This window comes from Triturus cristatus, chromosome 9 (assembly GCF_964204655.1).
Source record: "Triturus cristatus chromosome 9, aTriCri1.1, whole genome shotgun sequence".
NCBI classification, from domain to species: domain Eukaryota; kingdom Metazoa; phylum Chordata; class Amphibia; order Caudata; family Salamandridae; genus Triturus; species Triturus cristatus.
The window spans coordinates 954260930-954278454 of NC_140592.1; the positions used below are offsets into that span (position 1 = coordinate 954260930).

Genomic DNA, 17525 nt, shown 5'->3' on the forward strand with positions numbered 1-17525 from the left:
GATGCCCACCCCATTCCCCGAGCCGACAAGCTCATTGACCGACTCGGGGCGGCCCGGTTCCTCAGCACATTCGACCTCACCTGCGGATACTGGCAGATTGCGCTCACAGAGGGAGCCAAGGAGCGGTCCGCCTTCTCCACCCCAGATGGGCATTATCGCTTCCGCGTAATGCCCTTCGGAATGAAAAATGCCCCGGCCACCTTCCAGCGACTGGTGAATAGGGTCCTGGCCGGGATGGAACAGTTCAGTGCGGCCTATCTAGACGACATCGCCGTTTTCAGTTCCGGATGGAGTGAGCACCTCCAGCACCTCCGGCGAGTGCTAACCGCCCTGCGCCAGGCAGGCCTCACAGTAAAAGCCAGCAAGTGCCAGATTGGGCAAGGATCAGTAGTCTACCTGGGGCACCAGGTCGGGAGCGGTCAGGTCGCCCCTCTACAGCCGAAGATCGACGCCATCCTAGCCTGGGAACCACCCACCACCCAAACGGAGGTCCAAGCCTTCCTGGGCCTCACTGGCTACTACCGAAGATTCATCCGGGGGTATGGCAGCCTGGTTGGCCCCCTCACCGAACTCACATCCAAAAAACAGCCCAAGAGGGTGCAGTGGACGACTGCCTGCCAGGAAGCGTTCGATGCCCTAAAGAAGGCCATGTGCACGGCCCCCGTCCTCCAGGCTCCCGACTACTCCAAGGAGTTTGTAGTCCAGACCGATGCCTCCGAGCATGGCATTGGAGCCGTCCTGTCCCAGGTGAATGACCAAGGCCTAGACCAGCCCATCGCCTTCCTCAGCCGGCGGCTGTTGCCCAGAGAACAGAGGTGGAGCACCATTGAGCGCGAAGCATTTGCCGTAGTCTGGGCCCTCAAGAAGCTGCGCCCTTACCTGTTTGGCACCCATTTCAGAGTCCAAACCGACCATCGGCCCTTGCGATGGCTCATGCAGATGCGAGGAGAAAACCCCAAGCTACTGCGGTGGTCAATCTCCCTCCAGGGGATGGATTTCACCGTGGAACATCGCCCTGGTACGGACCACGCCAACGCTGACGGCCTCTCCTGGTTCTTCCGCCTCAGCGAAGAGAACCCCCCAAGATGATGGGTAGTTCTCTCCGGCTTTCAGCCGGGGGGGGACGCGTGTTAGACCCGGCCTCGTAGCATGGCTCTTCCTGTCCTCGCACTACCTAACCTGGTACCTGGGACCCCAAGCACACGGCCCAGCCGATCCGTCCCACCAGAACACACACACGCGACCCGGGCATCCCCGTCCATGGCCTCTCTCCTTTCGGCCACCCCGGGCACGCGTGCCCACTTCATGCACCAAGATGGCCGCCCGGCCCCAGCTCAACCCGGGCCTAGAGGCGCCACTCCGGCTGGAGGACATCACGCTTCCAGGGGATGAGAGAGGGAGGAGCAGTTTCTATTGCACCTCTGAACTCCCCTGGGACGATGGGTTTCGATCGGCCCTCCGGCCTCCCTGAGGGCTGGCTCCACGTCTGCTGGGTGTCTGGGACTCCTCCCGACCCGGCCCTGAAAGGATCAAAAGACAATGGCAGGAAACCTCGACAAGCGACCCCCAGGTGACAAGACCCCTGCCTGCACAGACTCCGGACATTAAAGAGGGGTCGACCTATAACAAGGGGTGCTCTGGAACTGTCCGGCAGATTCGCTTTGGAACATCTGAGCCCTGCTGAGTGACTCGCGGCTCCCTGAAGATCGTAAGACCTCCGAACCTGTGCTTGAGCCCTGCTGAGTGACTCGCGGCTCCCTGAAGATCGTAAGACCTCCGAACTTGTGCCTGAGCCTGCTGAGTGACTCGCGGCTCCCTGAAGATCGTAAGACCTCCGAACTCGTGCTTGAGCCTGCTGAGTGACTCGCGGCTCCCCCAGACTCTCTTTGGTCCCGCCGGACCCCACGTCGACAAGCGTATCCCCCGGCTCGAGGATTGTGAGCTGTGCGCCGGGTACGCTCCTGCATTTGATCCATATCCCCCCAAAGACTGTCCCGCTACCTCCTACCCCCGCCAAGACTCTGTGAGCCCACGCTCTGCTTGTAAATATCTGCCTTGCTGATCATAAAGATCCTACCACTTCGATTTGATAAAGCTTGAATCCTAAGAACCCTCGGTGTGGTGTCTCTTTGTCGTGTGGTGCCGAGTGTACGATCCTAGATACGAGATTCCTCCCCTGCGGAGTCTCCCGCCAGTGCCCGGCTACGATACTTTGAGGGTGGGTCTCAGGGCAGTCAGGGCCCCCTCCGGGCCCCTCTGAGGTCCCCTTCTAACAGAAATGGACCACCTCAACAGCTTTGGATTCTCACCCCTCATCTGCATCAACCATCTGAGGGGCCTGTGGTCTGTCTGAACTCGGAAGTGAGTCCCAAACAGGTATGGTCTCAGCTTCTTCAGTGCCCAGACCACAGCAAATGCCTCACGCTCAATCGCACTCCACCTCTGTTCCCGTGGAAGTAACCTCCTACTGATGAAGGCTACAGGTTGATCTAGTGCCTCCTCATTTATCTGTGACAAAACAGCCCCCACACCATGCTCTGAAGCGTCTGTCTGAACGATAAACTCTCTGGAGAAGTTGGGTGCCAGGAGCACGGGCGCCGTGCACATAGCAGTTTTCAGGGCCTCAAAAGTTTTCTGACAGGTGTCATTCCAAATCACTTTCTTGGGCTGCTTCCAGGAAGTCAGCGCTGTCAAGGGTGCAACAATGCTGCCATACCCCTTGACAAACCTCCTGTAATACCCAGTGAGTCCTAAAAAGGCTCTCAACTCTTTGTCTGGGTTTTGGGGGGCTCCCAAGCCAGGATGGTTCCAATCTTGGGCTGTAGGGGCGCCACCTGGTCGCTCCCAACCTGGTGTCCCAAGTACACCATGTAACCCTGCCCGATCTGGCACTTGCTCGGCTTGATCGTGAGGCCTGCTCTCCGCAGTGCCATCAACACTTCCCAGAGGTGGTGTAGATGTTCTTCCCAACTGGCGCTGAACACTGCAATGTCATCCAGGTAGGCGGCACTGATGAAATGAAATGAAATTAGACTTATACCGCGCGACTTAGCCCAATGGGCGTCAAGGCGCCTAACCGAGATTAAATCAACAAAGGAAAGGACAGTTGCTTATTGATAGGCTTTAGCAAAATACCATGTTTTGAGAGCTTTCTTAAAAAGAATCATGGAAGGTAGGGCCTTAATCTCTAATGGAAGGGCATTCCACAACCGAGGAGCCACGTTGGAGAAAGCCCTGCTTCCCCATCTGACTTTCTTAAAGCGGGGGACCACCAGCAGGGTCATCTCTGCAGAACGAAGAGATCTGCTAGGTAAATACCGAGTTAGGAGAGAACCCAAAGCATTAGAGGGAATAGCCCTTAAGGCTCCAAACACCAGAGTTAGCAGTTTGAAAGAAATCCTATACTGGATTGGAAGCCAGTGCAAGCTTTTCCTTGCTAAGGTTGCCGATGAGGCAGTAGGTGCCGCTAAAACAAATCTGGCAGCAGCATTTTGTACCACCTGGAGGCGATGAATAAGGCCCTTATTGATTTCTGCATATAGAGTGTTACAGTAGTCTAATCTTGATCCGACCAGCGCCACCACGATCTGCAGACGTGACTGAGGGGAGAGATAGTGTACGATTCTCCTAAGAATCTTGATGACCCCCCAGCAGTCTCATCTGATCTCTTCCAGTCCTGCCAACACCTGGTTGACCAACCTCTAAAAGGTGGCAGCGGCATTCTTCATCCCAAAGGGCATCGCCCGGAACTGGTAGTGCCCATCTGGTGTGGAGAATGCTGACCTCTCTTTCCCCATCAGTCAAGGCGATCTGCCAGTACCCAGACGTTAAGTCAAACGTGTTGAGGTACCGGGAAGCCCCTAACTGATCGATGAGCTCATCAGCTCTGGGGATGGGGTGCGAGTCAGTCCTCGTGACTGAATTGAGCCCTCGGCAGTCCACACAGAACCAGAGTTTTGGCGTGGCACCCGGTGCGGCAGCCTTTGGGACCAAGACCACTGGGCTGGCCCAAGGACTGTTAGAGGACTCAATCACCCCTAACGCAAGCATTTTGGAGACCTCCTCCTTAATGCAAGCTCTCACCCTGTAAGTTTTGTGCGTCACAGGAGTACTATCTCCAGTGTCCACATCATGGATGCACCAATCAGTGACACTGGGGACCAGGGAGAACAGATCAGAAAACTGTCCCAGCAACTGGCGGCAGTCATTCTGTTGCTCAGGGGTCAGGGTGGAAGAGAGGTTTACACCATCCACTGACCCATCTTGCTCTGCCGCCGACAGCAGGTCAGGAAGAGGTCAGTCTCCTCCTCCATTCCAGCATCTGTCGCTAAGAGCATGCCCACTTCGGACCTCCACAAGTGGGGCTTCAGGCAGTTGACATGCAGGACCCGCAAGGGGTTCCTGGGAGACCGCAAGTCCACCAAGTACGTAACCGGACTCTCGCGCTCCACCACCTAAAATGGTCCGGTCCACTTATCCTGGAGCACACAAGGCTCCACGGGGGCCATGACCCACACTTTCCGACCAGGCTGAAGCTCTACCAGAGTGGCATGCTGGTCGTACCCCCGCTTCATCTCCTCCCGGCTGGCTTCCAGATTCGCCTCAGCGAGTTGCCTGAAATGCCTAGTCTGGTTCCTGAAGGCCAGTATGTAGCTATCCTGGGGAGGTTTCCTGGGAGCTTGCTGCAAGACTTCCTTGACCAGACTCAGAGGTCCTCTCAAGGGGTAGCCATAGAGAAGCTCAAAGGGACTGAACCCTAGAGATTTCTGTGGCACCTCACAGTAAGCAAAGAGCAGGTATGGTAAGAGGACGTCCCACTTACGCCTCATAGGTTCCTCAAGACCCATAATCATGCCTTTTAGGATTCGGTTGAACCTTTCAACCAACCCATTTCCTTGGGGGTGGTAAGGAGTGTTAAACTTGTAGGTTACCCCACACTCCTGCCACAGGGACTTCATATACTTAGACATGAAGTTGGTACCTCGGTCAGATACCCCACACTCCTGCCACAGGGACTTCATATACTTAGAAATGAAGTTGGTACCTCGGTCAGACACCACCTCTCTAGGGAATCCTACTCGTGAGAAAATTCCCATCAGTGCCCGTCCCACCACGGAGGCCGTCACTGTCCTCAGAGGTATGGCTTCCGGGTACCAGGTGGCATGATCCACCAAGACCAGGATGAACCTGTTGCCCATGGCTGTCTTGGGGTCCAGTGGCCCCACAATGTCAATAACCACCCGTTCAAAGGGGGTGCTTAGCACAGGGAATGGCTGGAGAGTAGCCTTTTGCTTCCTCCCACTCTTTCCACTTGCCTGGCAAGTCTGACATGTCCTGCAATGAGTGTCTGAACTCTTGCGCATTTGGGGCCAATAAAAGTGGGTGAAAAGCCTCTCAAAGGTCTTGTCCTGTCCCAAATGTCATGCCAATGGCACATCATGAGCCAGCCCCAGTACGAAGGCTCTGAAGCACTGGGATACCACCAGCACACGGGCTGACCCAGGCTCAGCAACCTTAGGCTCAGTATACAGGAGACCATTCTCCCAGTAGATCCAATGTGATCCAGACTGATAATCTGCTGCCTGGTTTGCAGCCTGCTGCCGCAAGCCCACAGGAGAAGGGCACTTGTTCTGCTCCTCACAGAACTCCTCCCTGGAGGGTCCTCCTTCTTGCTGCCAATGGGTCAGCTCAGGCAGGTCCCCCAGTTCAGCTACCTGTTCCCCTGTAGGCTCCAGGGCATCCCCCTCAGGGTCTACCTCCTCCTGGACCGTGGGAACTTCGGGTCCGGTTTCCTGCGCCCCCTGCCTCTTCTCTTTACGGCAGGTACCTGGGCCTCCCTCTCAGGCTCCAGGTCCTCTTGAGACCCTTTACTGGCTGCCATGGAGCGTGTGGTGACACACGCCTAGTCAAACAGATCCAACATCTCCAAATGAGCACTCCGCTCCACCTTCGCCCAAGGTGAGCTCTCCAAATCTTTCCCTAACAAACAGTCAACAGGCATGGCGGGCCTCACAGCTACCTGAAGAGTACCAGAGACCCCCACCCCACTCAAAGGGAACCTGAGCCACCTTGCAGTGGCGCTCTGTGTTGTCAGTGGCTACAACTGGATAGAATGCATTGGGGACAACCTGCTCTTGAGATACCAAGTGACACTTGACAGCGGTCACACTGGCTCCTGTATCTCTAAGAGCCTCCACTCTATGGCCATTGATGGTCACCCACTGCCTGTACTTCTTAGTGTGATCAGGCAGTTGGGTCCTGGGGACCACCTCACAGTCTCCTAAAGAGACAAGGGACATCTCTGCTGGCCCCCACCCACCTTGGACACCCCTCTCCTCCCCCAGGGCTACACTCGCCATCTGCCGGGATGGAGCACCAGTGGGTGCTGTCTTTCCGAACTGTGGGCACTGGGGATCATTAGACTTATGGCCCAATTCTCCACACTTGTAGCACTTCAGGGGTCCCTTATAAACAGGGTTACCTGTCGGGGCCCCGTGCTTCTTCTCAGGGGGAGGCTGGGAACCTTTCCCTTGGGGACTACTTTGGGGCCCTTTATGGAACTCCCTCTGTTTACCCTTGTCCGCCCCCACTCTTCTGCTGGGGACGCTGCCCACTCTTGGCTGAGTCTCCCACGTGACCCTTGTGGACCCGGGTGCTCACCCAGCGGTCCGCCTCCTCAGCAAGCTTCCTAGGATTAGTCAGCCTACTATCAATCAGGTGCTGGCGTAGCTCTGGAAAACAATTACTTGACAAGTGCTCTCATGCAATTAAATCAAAGAGCCCCTCAAAATCATTCACTTTGCTACCCTTCACTCAACCATCCAATGCTCTGCAAAAGAAAGTTACATACTCTACCCAGGTACTTGACTCCACCTTCTTGCAATTTCTAAACCTTTGTCTATACAATTCAGGAGTCAACCCATACCTGGACATCAATGCTTCCTTCATGTGGCTATAAGAATTATGGCTTTCAGAGGGCAAGTCTAACAGGGTATCCCGCCCCTCACTAAGGAACCACCCCCACAACCCTGCTCCCCAATCCTTCTCAGGGACCCGGTGGGAAGACATGGATACCTCATAGGCCTTAAACCACTGCCCAATGTCATCATGCTTGTTAAATTCCTTCACCACATCTATGGGAATATACACTCTAGCTTCCAGAGGGAGTAATCTCTAAGCTCCTGGCTTTCAATTCCATCTCCCTCAAACTCTTCTCATGCTCAAACTGCATCCTCTTTTCTTCCAGTGCCAATTTCCTAGTTTGCAACTCCAATTCTAACTGCCCACTTAACTTGAGCTTGGTCAGCTCCATCGCATGCATCCTACACCTCTCCCTGTCCTCCAACTCCTCTGGAGACAGGCCTTTTGCAGAAACACTGCTACCTATTGGGGAAGTTGCTCTCCTCCCCCCTGGACCCAATGGCCCACCCAGCTGCTCCTCTGCATTCTCAAACCCTTCCTCATCCTCAGGGGTACTACTTGCTGAGACCCAGGCCCTCAGCGCCTTCTGGTACTCATCCTTCTTGGAGACACCGGTCATTGCAACTTTGAATCGCCTGCAAAAGTGCTTCATCTGCTTGACATTGTAGCATTCCAGTTTCTCCTCTTCCCAATCATAATCAACAGATGCTATGGATGCTGCTCCCTGGTGGTTAAACTTGGCAGTTCTTGGCAAAAATAGAAAATCCCAGAAAAAACAATCTACCAAAAGTATGTGGTCGCGTTTTGGTCTGCACTCACTCCTAAAATAGCCCCTGCTCACCTCCTTGGTAGCTTGGCACGAGCAGACAGGCTTATCTCAGAGGCAGTGTGTAAAGCATTTGTGAACACATACAGTAATCAAGTGACAACACTACAGATGGACACCACACAAGTTTTATATAAAAAATAAGTATTCTTTATATAGACTTCTCACAAGACCACAAACGACAAAAATCCAAAATAATGTACTTAAAATGGTAGAATTAGCGTAGTTCTTTTCAGATGTTAAAATGCGACACTTTGAGTTCAATGTACCTTAAGATGCGTAACACAATACAACAAAAGTGTTGCAGAGAAGCTGATGCGTCGGCTCCTTACACGCAAGAACAGTGTTGCGTCAGGTTCCTACTGCTGCGTAGGGGATGCGTCTGTTCTTCTCTGCGAGGGGAGGTGATGCGTCGGTTTCTAACTGCGCTTCCGTGGCGATGCGGCACGCAATGCCGTGATGCGATGCAGATCCGGTGCAAAGAAACAAAGATGGCGTCTTTTCTTGATGCGACACGATGCGGACCGCAACAGGCCCTGCGACACGCTTCTCAGTGATGCGGCGGCATCTGCTGCGACGTCGATCCTCTTCTCTGATGGTCTGGGACGCTCCGCCAACGATGCCAGCCGCGACAGGCCCTGCGACACACTTCCCGATGATGCGGCGGCGTCTGATGCGACGTCGATCCTCTTCTCCGGTGATGCGAGTTGCTTCGACAATGATGCGAGCCGCGACAGGCCCTGCGACACGCTTCCCGGTGATGCGGCGGCATCTGATGCGACGTTGATCCTTTTCTCCGGCCATGCGAGGCACTTTCTCGTTGTGAAGCGACAGCGGCTGTTCGGCGACACGCTTCTTGCTCGTGAGTCGCGCTTCCAGCTCCTTGTGACACGCAGTCCCTCAGAATGCCTCGCAAAACAGCAGGCACTTTCAAAGAACTCTTGGGGAACTGGTGGGTGAAGTCTGTTGTCCTTGAGACTTCAGCAGGAGGCAAGCTCTTTTCTCAAGCCCTTGGAGATCCTTCACAAGTTGAATAAAGTACACAAAGTTCCTTTCTCCTCTCTTTGGCAGTCAGGCAACCACTGCAGGCCAATCCCTCAAGCTTAGGGATAGTCTCTCCTCAGTCTCTCTGGTTCCGCTCCTCAGCAAAGGTTTCTTCTTGTTTCCCAAAGCAGACAGGCCTTTGTCCAAACCAGTTCTGGTCAGTCCTGGAGCACTTTGTTGAAAAGACTCCTTCTTTCCTTTCAGAGTGCAGGGCAGAGACATCAGATGCACCACAGGAGATGGAGCCAGCATTGTGGAGGAAAGGAACAGCCCTATTCAGGTCCCAGGTGCAACTCCTCCAACCCATCTAGATGCTGATCTCTCTATTTAGCCCTGTGCTGACTCACCCTAACACCTGGAAACCCCCAGCCCCTGTCACTCAAACTCCAGATAAGGAATACACAGCCTAGCAGAGGCAGGTTTGGATGGTTAGACAAGAAAATACCTACTTTCTAAAAGAGGTATTTTCAAACACAGAATGTTAAAGCCAACTTCACTAAAAGATGTATTTTATCATTCTGAGTTCAGGCATACTAAACTCGAATTTCTAAGATGTTCCCTGAAACAGTTAGGAGTATAAGATGTAATAATCAAACTGCCCATTCTGGCCTATGGGGAACAGATAGCCTTGCAATAGTGAAAAACGAAAATGGCTGTAATTCACTATTAGGACATGCCACACACACACCAGGGCATGTCCTATCTTATACTTACAATGCACCCTGCCCTTGGGCCTACTATAGGGGTGTCTGATATGAAGAAAAGGGAAGGTTTAGGGACTGGCAAGTGGGTGCACTTGCCTAGTCAGCATGACAGTACCAGACTGCACACAGGCTCTGCAATGGCAAGCCTTAGACACACTTTAACAAGCTGCTTCTGTGGGTAGCACAACTAGTGCTGCAAGCCCACTAGCAGCATTTGGATTACCAGTCCTGGGCACTCCTGGTGCACTGTACTGGGGTCTGACAGGTAAACCAAACCAGCCAATCATGGAATCACTAATCCATACATCAATTTACAATAGGGAGCACTTGCACTGTGGCACTGGATAGCAGTGGCACAGTGCCAAAAGCATCTAACACCAGCAAAAACCCATTTTTAGGTCTCGCGAGCCAAAGGCTCGAAGAGACATTTTATATGTAGGATTTTCAAAGTGCTACCCAGTCTTTTGGCTGGCCTAAACCTTGAGTGCACGATCATCACATGCACGTGCACAGCTGCTCCTCTGCTCATTGCATTCCCCCCTCCCTTCTCACCCAGCCCTTTGATGCTCTGCTCAATTACTTTCACTTTCGCCGCTTTGACCCTTGCATTCCCCCCTCCCTTCTCACCCAGCCCTTTGATGCTCAGCTCGCATCTCCCTCCTCCATGGGCGTGAAGGGAGACAGAGCCATCCTGCTTGATTAATGGCTTTTTTTTTACTGGTGCTAATCTCAGCTACTTCACACAGATGGGCGCCAACAGAGCAAAGTATTTGTGAGGTTATTTAACTTCAGTTAAAGGGGTTTGCGTTTGGCGACAAAATCCCACCCACTTCTCAATAGTTAACTCCCAGGAATATTACCGGAGGACTTGTCCGCTTCTACTTGTGCCAATGAACTTTTTTTCCATTTACAACATGAGCGCTTCTTCTAAGCAAGATTTCACATGGCCGCTTTTGAAACCCCCGGCGTATACTCAACCCCCCAAAAGCCCAGTATCTGCTTCATCTTGCTCCTCAATCTTTACATCTCGCTTCACCACCCTTTTCATCTCACTCCCTCCGTGCCCAGCAGCGCTAAATGTTTACAAAACCGTCCGCTTTAAGTGGAGAGTTCTGTGTTAATATTACCAAGTGCAAAGGCATGGTGACAGCGCTCTATTTTATTTTTTAAGGTGAGGTGCTGGAGATGCGCTATGCACGTCTTACGAATGGAACCTACAATTAATCTTTTTGTGTGCCTGTGACTAGTGCCGGACCCGAAAATGGCTGACTACGTGGACCTATTTTACTTTTTTAAGACTTTCTGTTGGAGAACACATCATGCGAACTGGACTTCCTTTCGAATCGCAAGATTTGCAGAGTGAGAGAGATGGATTCAAAATTGACGGGCGATGTGCTCATGATCACAGAATTAGTAAAGTTCAGGAGAAAAGAAAACTGTAGTTCGGGTCGCTCGGCACGCTCGCTTGCCGCGGTGTGCTCCACCACTAATTTTACGCCTCACCACTTTCAAATGTCACCAGCTGCATCTCGGCTCATTATTAGTGTGCAATTCTTTATAACGTGAGGCATGTTATTTTAGTATGTTAGATTACTTCATTGCACCGAGCGCAAGTTATTAGAAGTGACAGGTTCCGAACACGTAAGTAGAAACATGTATGCCCCCTCTGCCGTGATGACGGTGCTGTTTGTGAACCAAGAGACACGCCCCCCTACCTATACGTGTTTACACCGTGAGCTGATGTATTTCAAAATGCTCTTATGTGATGATGGAAAAGGAGGCACTGTGAAAACTGTAACTGCCTAGGATCACACAAAGGGGTAAAGTGGCAGCCGGGACTGATGCAAGGTTTCCTAGTTTTTCTTGTGTCACAGCGAGATCATTGGCTTCAGTGTCCATTTCAGCTGCCAGTATTTTACTAGTTTTTGGGCTGTTTTCTTCATTCCCGCCATCCTTCCACACTCAGTTGTTTTTAAACCAACCCCACGCCTCAGCTCCGTTCTCACTGGGACTCTTACACATCTTGCTGGATTTGGTGCTGTCTCTACACGGTCGGTGAGGGTGTGGGAAGTGCCTAAACTCCGGGAGTCCGAGCTGATTGCAGAGTGTATCATTTTGTTTCAGGTGCTCTTTGCTATCTAAAAATTAAAATACTTTAATGAAAAAAGCCACAGACTGCTGATCTAATCTGACATACTAACTGCGCCCCTTCACCATAATGCCTCTTCTGCACTTACAGGCTGCTGTTTGGTGCCTTCTGTGCTCATTGCCCAAGTAGGACCAGTTGCCCTTCTTAAGGCTACGCACATTCCACCTCCTGGCTGCTGCTTATTACTTGCTGTTCGTATGTCCTAAATCTTCTGTCACTGCTGGTAAAACTCATATGCTGCAGTATGGGTCCAAGACAGTTCCATGTGAAAGCCTGACACTTCTCTGACGCTGCTACTAGGACCTTGCGTCCCACACACATGTTGCTGATGTCCCCTCCTCCAACAGCCAACAACAATAAGCCCATTCCTGACAGGTGTGTGAGTCATAGGGCACTGCTAGGTCCTCTTTGTACTGATCTTGTCTTTATACAGCTAACGGAGCACCCTCTCATTACCAGGAGACCCAATCTCTTCTGGACAGTCCCACCCCACATCTCCACAACATGTGAATATGCAGCCCAACACAATACATAATACAACTACCCACCCACATGTGGCTGAGCAATGACTTCCAGGGCATTAAGGAGATATCTTCCGGTGTAGTAGCCCAAGTTGGTTTCCTTGATGATTGGTGTGTCGACTATTTTAAGGGCGGAATAAAGGCTTTCGCTTCTGGTGATTTGGTGATACTCTTGGGCGAGGGCGAGATTCCGAAACTTAGTTACGGAAGGTGACATCCAGGCACCCTACTGACCAACTGGCCTAGAAACAAGACTCCTTCTATATAGCTGCCAAGATTTCATTATGAATATGTGTGCTATTACAATGTAGTAGGTCTGTGTGAGACATTGGCCTACCTTATGAGTGACACTTTGAGTGACATTCTATCGCAAGCTATTGAACAACAAGCATTTGTAATGCAATAGGTCTCGCAGTGACGAGAGTTCAATCTATTGGCATTATAAATTACAATGCCTTTCATTTATGTTTTAAAAAGAAAACAAAAATAAAAGGCATTGTTATCTGCAATGCCAATAGCTCAAACTCGCGTCAATGCGAGACCTATTGCATTGTAAATGCTTGTTTACTGTTGCCGCATGTAAGGGAGACCCATGCCAAGGTGCCAGGTCTAACGGGTGGTGTTCACCTTTTGAGAACTAAAACAGAGTTATTAGTCTCTGCCCTCACCTACTAGAACACAATCTATGCAGCACAAACTCCTAGATGCTAGAAATAATTGTCATAAGTGGGAAATCAAGATGCATTTATGATCAAGCTAATTTGATGATTTTATAGAAGCCAGGTCTGGTGGCTTAGTGGACTAATGCGTCAACTGTGGTGGGCCTGTGTTTAACCTCATGGTTTACAGGTTCAAATCCCAGCAAGTCCACTCAGCTTTCATCCTTCTCAGGTCCATAAAATGAGTACTATTGAGTTGGGTAACAAATCTGTTATTCAGTGCCAAGATGCCCATGGGTGAACGTGCGCTTTACCAATACGCATGTTATGTTATGGCATTGTTTGCTCCACATTCAGTTCTGATTATCAGTGAGTTTCATACGAAGAACGAGGTGGCACTTACACAACTGTACAACTTGCATGCTGGCGGGTGTGGTATTGACAGTTACCATAGAATTCAGGTTAGCATATTTTAGGCTTAAGGGTACGAGATTGTCCGCAATAGTAGAATTATTAGCCAAGCAATCTATACCATGATGTTGGACCAGCCCCGAGCTTGAAACCCCCTGACTTTAGACAGAATGAGGAACAGATAGTCACTAGGGGTTTTGTCAGTGAAAGAGTGTTGTAACTTGTAACATAACATAACGTGTATTTGGTGTATTTGTAAAGCGCACGCTCACCAAAAAGGTATCTTGGCACTGAATCACATATTTTTATTGTTACTCAACTGAATGAATGAATGAAGTAGCATTTATAAAGCGCATGGTTACCCGAAGGCATCCCAGTGCTAGGGCCGAACCGCAATAAACTGTAGCAATCAGTGTGGCAAAAGCCAGGTCTTAAGCCTCTTACGGAAAATGGAGTGGTCTGATTCTTTACGCAGCTGCAGCAGCAAAGAATTCCAAAGTTTGGATACTCATTTTATCGATCTCGGAAAGAAGAAAGGCTGAGTAGACCCTATGGTCGAACACAGGCCCCTACAATGAATGCATTAGTCCACCAAGTCACCTACATGCGAAAACATTCAGTGGCACAAGTGAGATCTTAGAACTGAATAACAACCCTCCCAACTTGAGCTGTATCTTGTTTGTGTTTCAACTACTAGTGTGGCAGTGGCATCTTGGACATTTGGAGAGCAAAGATTTTGACAGCTCACCCCGAAAACAGTTAATGGTTGCTACAAGAACCACCAAGCAACCTTTCTGCAGATTAGGACACATAATGGCCCCAGTAACATAGCAATTTTTCAGTTGACTTCAAGCAGATTCACAGTTTCTTTAAATAGGATTATGAACAAGTACTTAAAACAAGAGAAATAAACTAAAAGTCCACCAACAAGCATGTTGGTCAATGTGCTATTGCTTGTAAAATGCTACAATGTTGCAAGGAGGAAACCCACCCCATCCTTTCATTGTCAAGTCTGAGGACTCTTACAACATTAGTGCCCACTTCGAGAGGGCTTGTGAAACGAGTGCCCTCTAATGACATATATTCAGTGCCTCTCTTCTGATTGTGTGCCCTCTCCTGCCACTTAGCTCAGGATCTCAAAGCGCACAGCCCTTGACAATGACCTCAGACGAATGCTATCAGTGTTCTCTGGTACGAGTCAGTCAGGCTTTTTCAATCGAGATATTACAATACGTCTGGGAAACTGAAATGGTATGTTAGAAAGACCGAATCGTGAGTTGGTCTCAAAAGAACACAAACGAAGAAAAAACATTTTACGAATAGTCGCTTACATTTAATGCTTGTGGTCATACTCTTGGGCACTGAACAGTCCACGGCAGCTAAATAAATCAAAAGATGAACAGTTATTGATAGAAAGTCAGCTCACAGTGAATGGCAGGTGTGAGAAATACAATCCAAATATGGTAATGTTATATAATGTACTGAATAGTCTGTTCACCAACACCGGTAGAGTAACATTTTCAAGGCCCTATTGTTACACCATTATAGCTAGAGATATTCTAAGTCACACAACAGTTCAACTAGCTAGGATCTGTTCTAAACAAAATGGAGGCCATTACATGCTGTTGGTTACAATGCTAATAAATGAGATATAGGTAAGCTATTGAAAAAACATTTCAGTCTGCCCAATTAAGTTGATAATAAAATAAACAGTCTACCACAATTAATAAACTGGGCCATAAACATTCATAAATTAGAATATGCATAATGTATGGTTATAATTTAAGAATGCTTGGATAAATAAACTCTTCTGATTAACCTTTAAACATATACATTTATTATATTTATGTACATTGCGGACATGCCAATTTCTTTATGCTCACGCACTGCATGCACAGTTCTTAATTAGCACTAATATTCATGCGTCTTTTTTATGGATTGGATTTTAATTAAATACAAATATTTTGCAGTCTATGTCTCTCATTCGTACTAAACTGGGGTGGCATGGTGAACAAAAGAATGATGGATTTAACCCAGATCTCTTGACTGGGGGTGAATGTTTTGATTTGTTCTGCATTCCGTCCATCAATTGTGTGTCTTTTGCCCTCATTCGTACTCAAACACACACACCCAGCCCCTATAAAAACTGGAATTATTTGACTACGTTCTAACAAATCCTGCAGCACTCACATTTAATTAAATCAAATATTATTTGTTTAAGTGGGCAGTGCGTTAGAGAATGGCTGAATGCACACAGAGTTCCCACCACACACATTCATGGTAACACGCCTTGGAAAGTTCACTGGGAAAGCCTCAAGGAGGTCACACATTCTAGTCTGAGGCCTGCAATGGTGGCCACTTGCTGAAAAGAGCAAGTTCAGGGGATCTCAAGAGTGGCACGCCACCACCTTCGGGTGCTACATTGGTGTTACTGTTTGGTCTGCAATAGCATACTTCTTGAGCATGTCAACTGACATTCATCAGCTTCTTAAGATTAGGTTGAACAGTGGAACAGCACCTCAGGTCTTGGTCTGACTCAGCAGCTCAGAATGCCTCACAGCAGGATAGGCACAACTGGATCTCACTCTCCAGCAGTGCAAACTTCTTAAGCTCTCAAGGTAGTCTACTTCCTTCTTTAGCGGGGCTCACCATCAGTTATACTCTCTTTAGTTCTAGGGGTACATTTCTTCCCCTCAAAGAGATACAACCAAGAATTATGCCCATGGTTCTCTTGTTCCTTTATAGGGGCGTGCAGAACGTCTTCAATTGAAAGATGAACACTGGATATGCTAAAGAAACAAGTTTATATTGCGCCCTGGGGCAGTTCGACCAATCAAACTATCAAATCAACAGTTAGACCAAACCACTGAGGTGAACCAATCAACACCCTCCTCCAAAATGAAAACTCAAAACAGGCAGCTGTATTTGACCTTTGAGGAAATGTGTAATATTTTACTTGGCATAAGCGACAGCTTTTTTGGCTGTGGTGTCCATTTCGTTTCCTTTGTAATTCTCCCGTCCTCTGCTGCTAGTCTTTTCACTCTGCTTGTGTTATCTATTTTAGTTGATTTCCTGACTCAGCTAAAGCAATGTACGTGCTGAGGGTTTGTAGTTGCCAGTGCACCTGGTCATAGATGTTAACTGTCAACCATTTACTGCTACCAAAAGCATTTCTGCTCCCCCTCCCACTTTGCTGACCAAATGGTTATTCATATGCCCTTGTTTGCTGATAACTATTTCTAAAACCTGTACTTCCTATTTCTGTTCACATGCTTACAGTGCAGAAAACCGGTATAAAAGGGACACAGTTTGTGAATTCAGTGTACTACCTCCTTGCAGTACTTAAGAGTGCTATGTGGACGTGGTCCCACTCACGTGGTCCCAATCATGAGTGATTAATAAACGTGTTATTTACTCCAACTCCAGTGCTGATCTCTATTTTGTTGGTCTCTGGACCCGTGGACGAGAAGGTGACCCTGCACCACTGTGTACCCCATAAAAGGTACATTTCCACACCTTAAAATGGATTCTAGTGAGAGTGGGAATAAGAAGAGCAGCACAAGAGGGCATGTAGGGAGAGGAAAATCTCACACCAAACCCAAACCCCTAAGGAGCACAATACAACCTTAGGGGCTACATACATGAGGGAGACTCCAATATGGGTTCACCACCTCACATGTACCCATGCACTCTTGAACACACTTCATATACAATTAGGGGAATGAGGTGGGTCAGTCATCACATACTACATGGATTTACCATGGAGAACAGGAAGGCAATCTGCAGTATGGTCTATACCCAAATACTATAATCATCTCCTACCAACTATTAGTGTAAGGCCAAATAAACTCATTCTGAAACACAGGAAGAATAAATAAAATATACATTTTTTGGACACGTAACCCATTCTCAATTGATGCGCTCTTGTGAGTGCTCTATGAAGTTGAATGATTCCTTTTTCTTACATTGAAATTGAGTTAGACCAATTTTAGAAGAGAAATGTGTTTGAGTTTCTTATCAGAGTATGGAGTGAAACTGGCTCAAAAAATATGATTTATTGCACTGTGTAAAATGTTTTACTGAGGTAACGAGAAGTTTATTTTTATAATGATCCTACAAAATGAATATAATGGCTAGCTGATACCGTTAACATAGAAATCAATGACTTTATCTGCCATCACACCCAAAAAACGATATCAAGGGATCAAAGAAGAAGAATATGGACATTTAGACTCTGTTAACTCCCTGGGTAGGTACAGCTTTGCACTTCACACTGTAAAAACAGATCAG

At 48.9% G+C, this 17525-nt stretch overlaps 1 protein-coding gene across 1 annotated transcript in view; it reads right to left on the reverse strand.

The window, feature by feature from the left end:
• The window catches only part of SPATA7 (spermatogenesis associated 7), a 517137-nt gene that overhangs the window by 327137 nt on the left and 172475 nt on the right, over positions 1 to 17525 (reverse strand). Inside the window, exon 5 of the mRNA XM_085627838.1 lies at positions 14567 to 14614. Coding sequence (XP_085483964.1) covers positions 14567 to 14614 — 48 coding nt within the window. The remainder of the gene's footprint in view (positions 1 to 14566; positions 14615 to 17525) is intronic.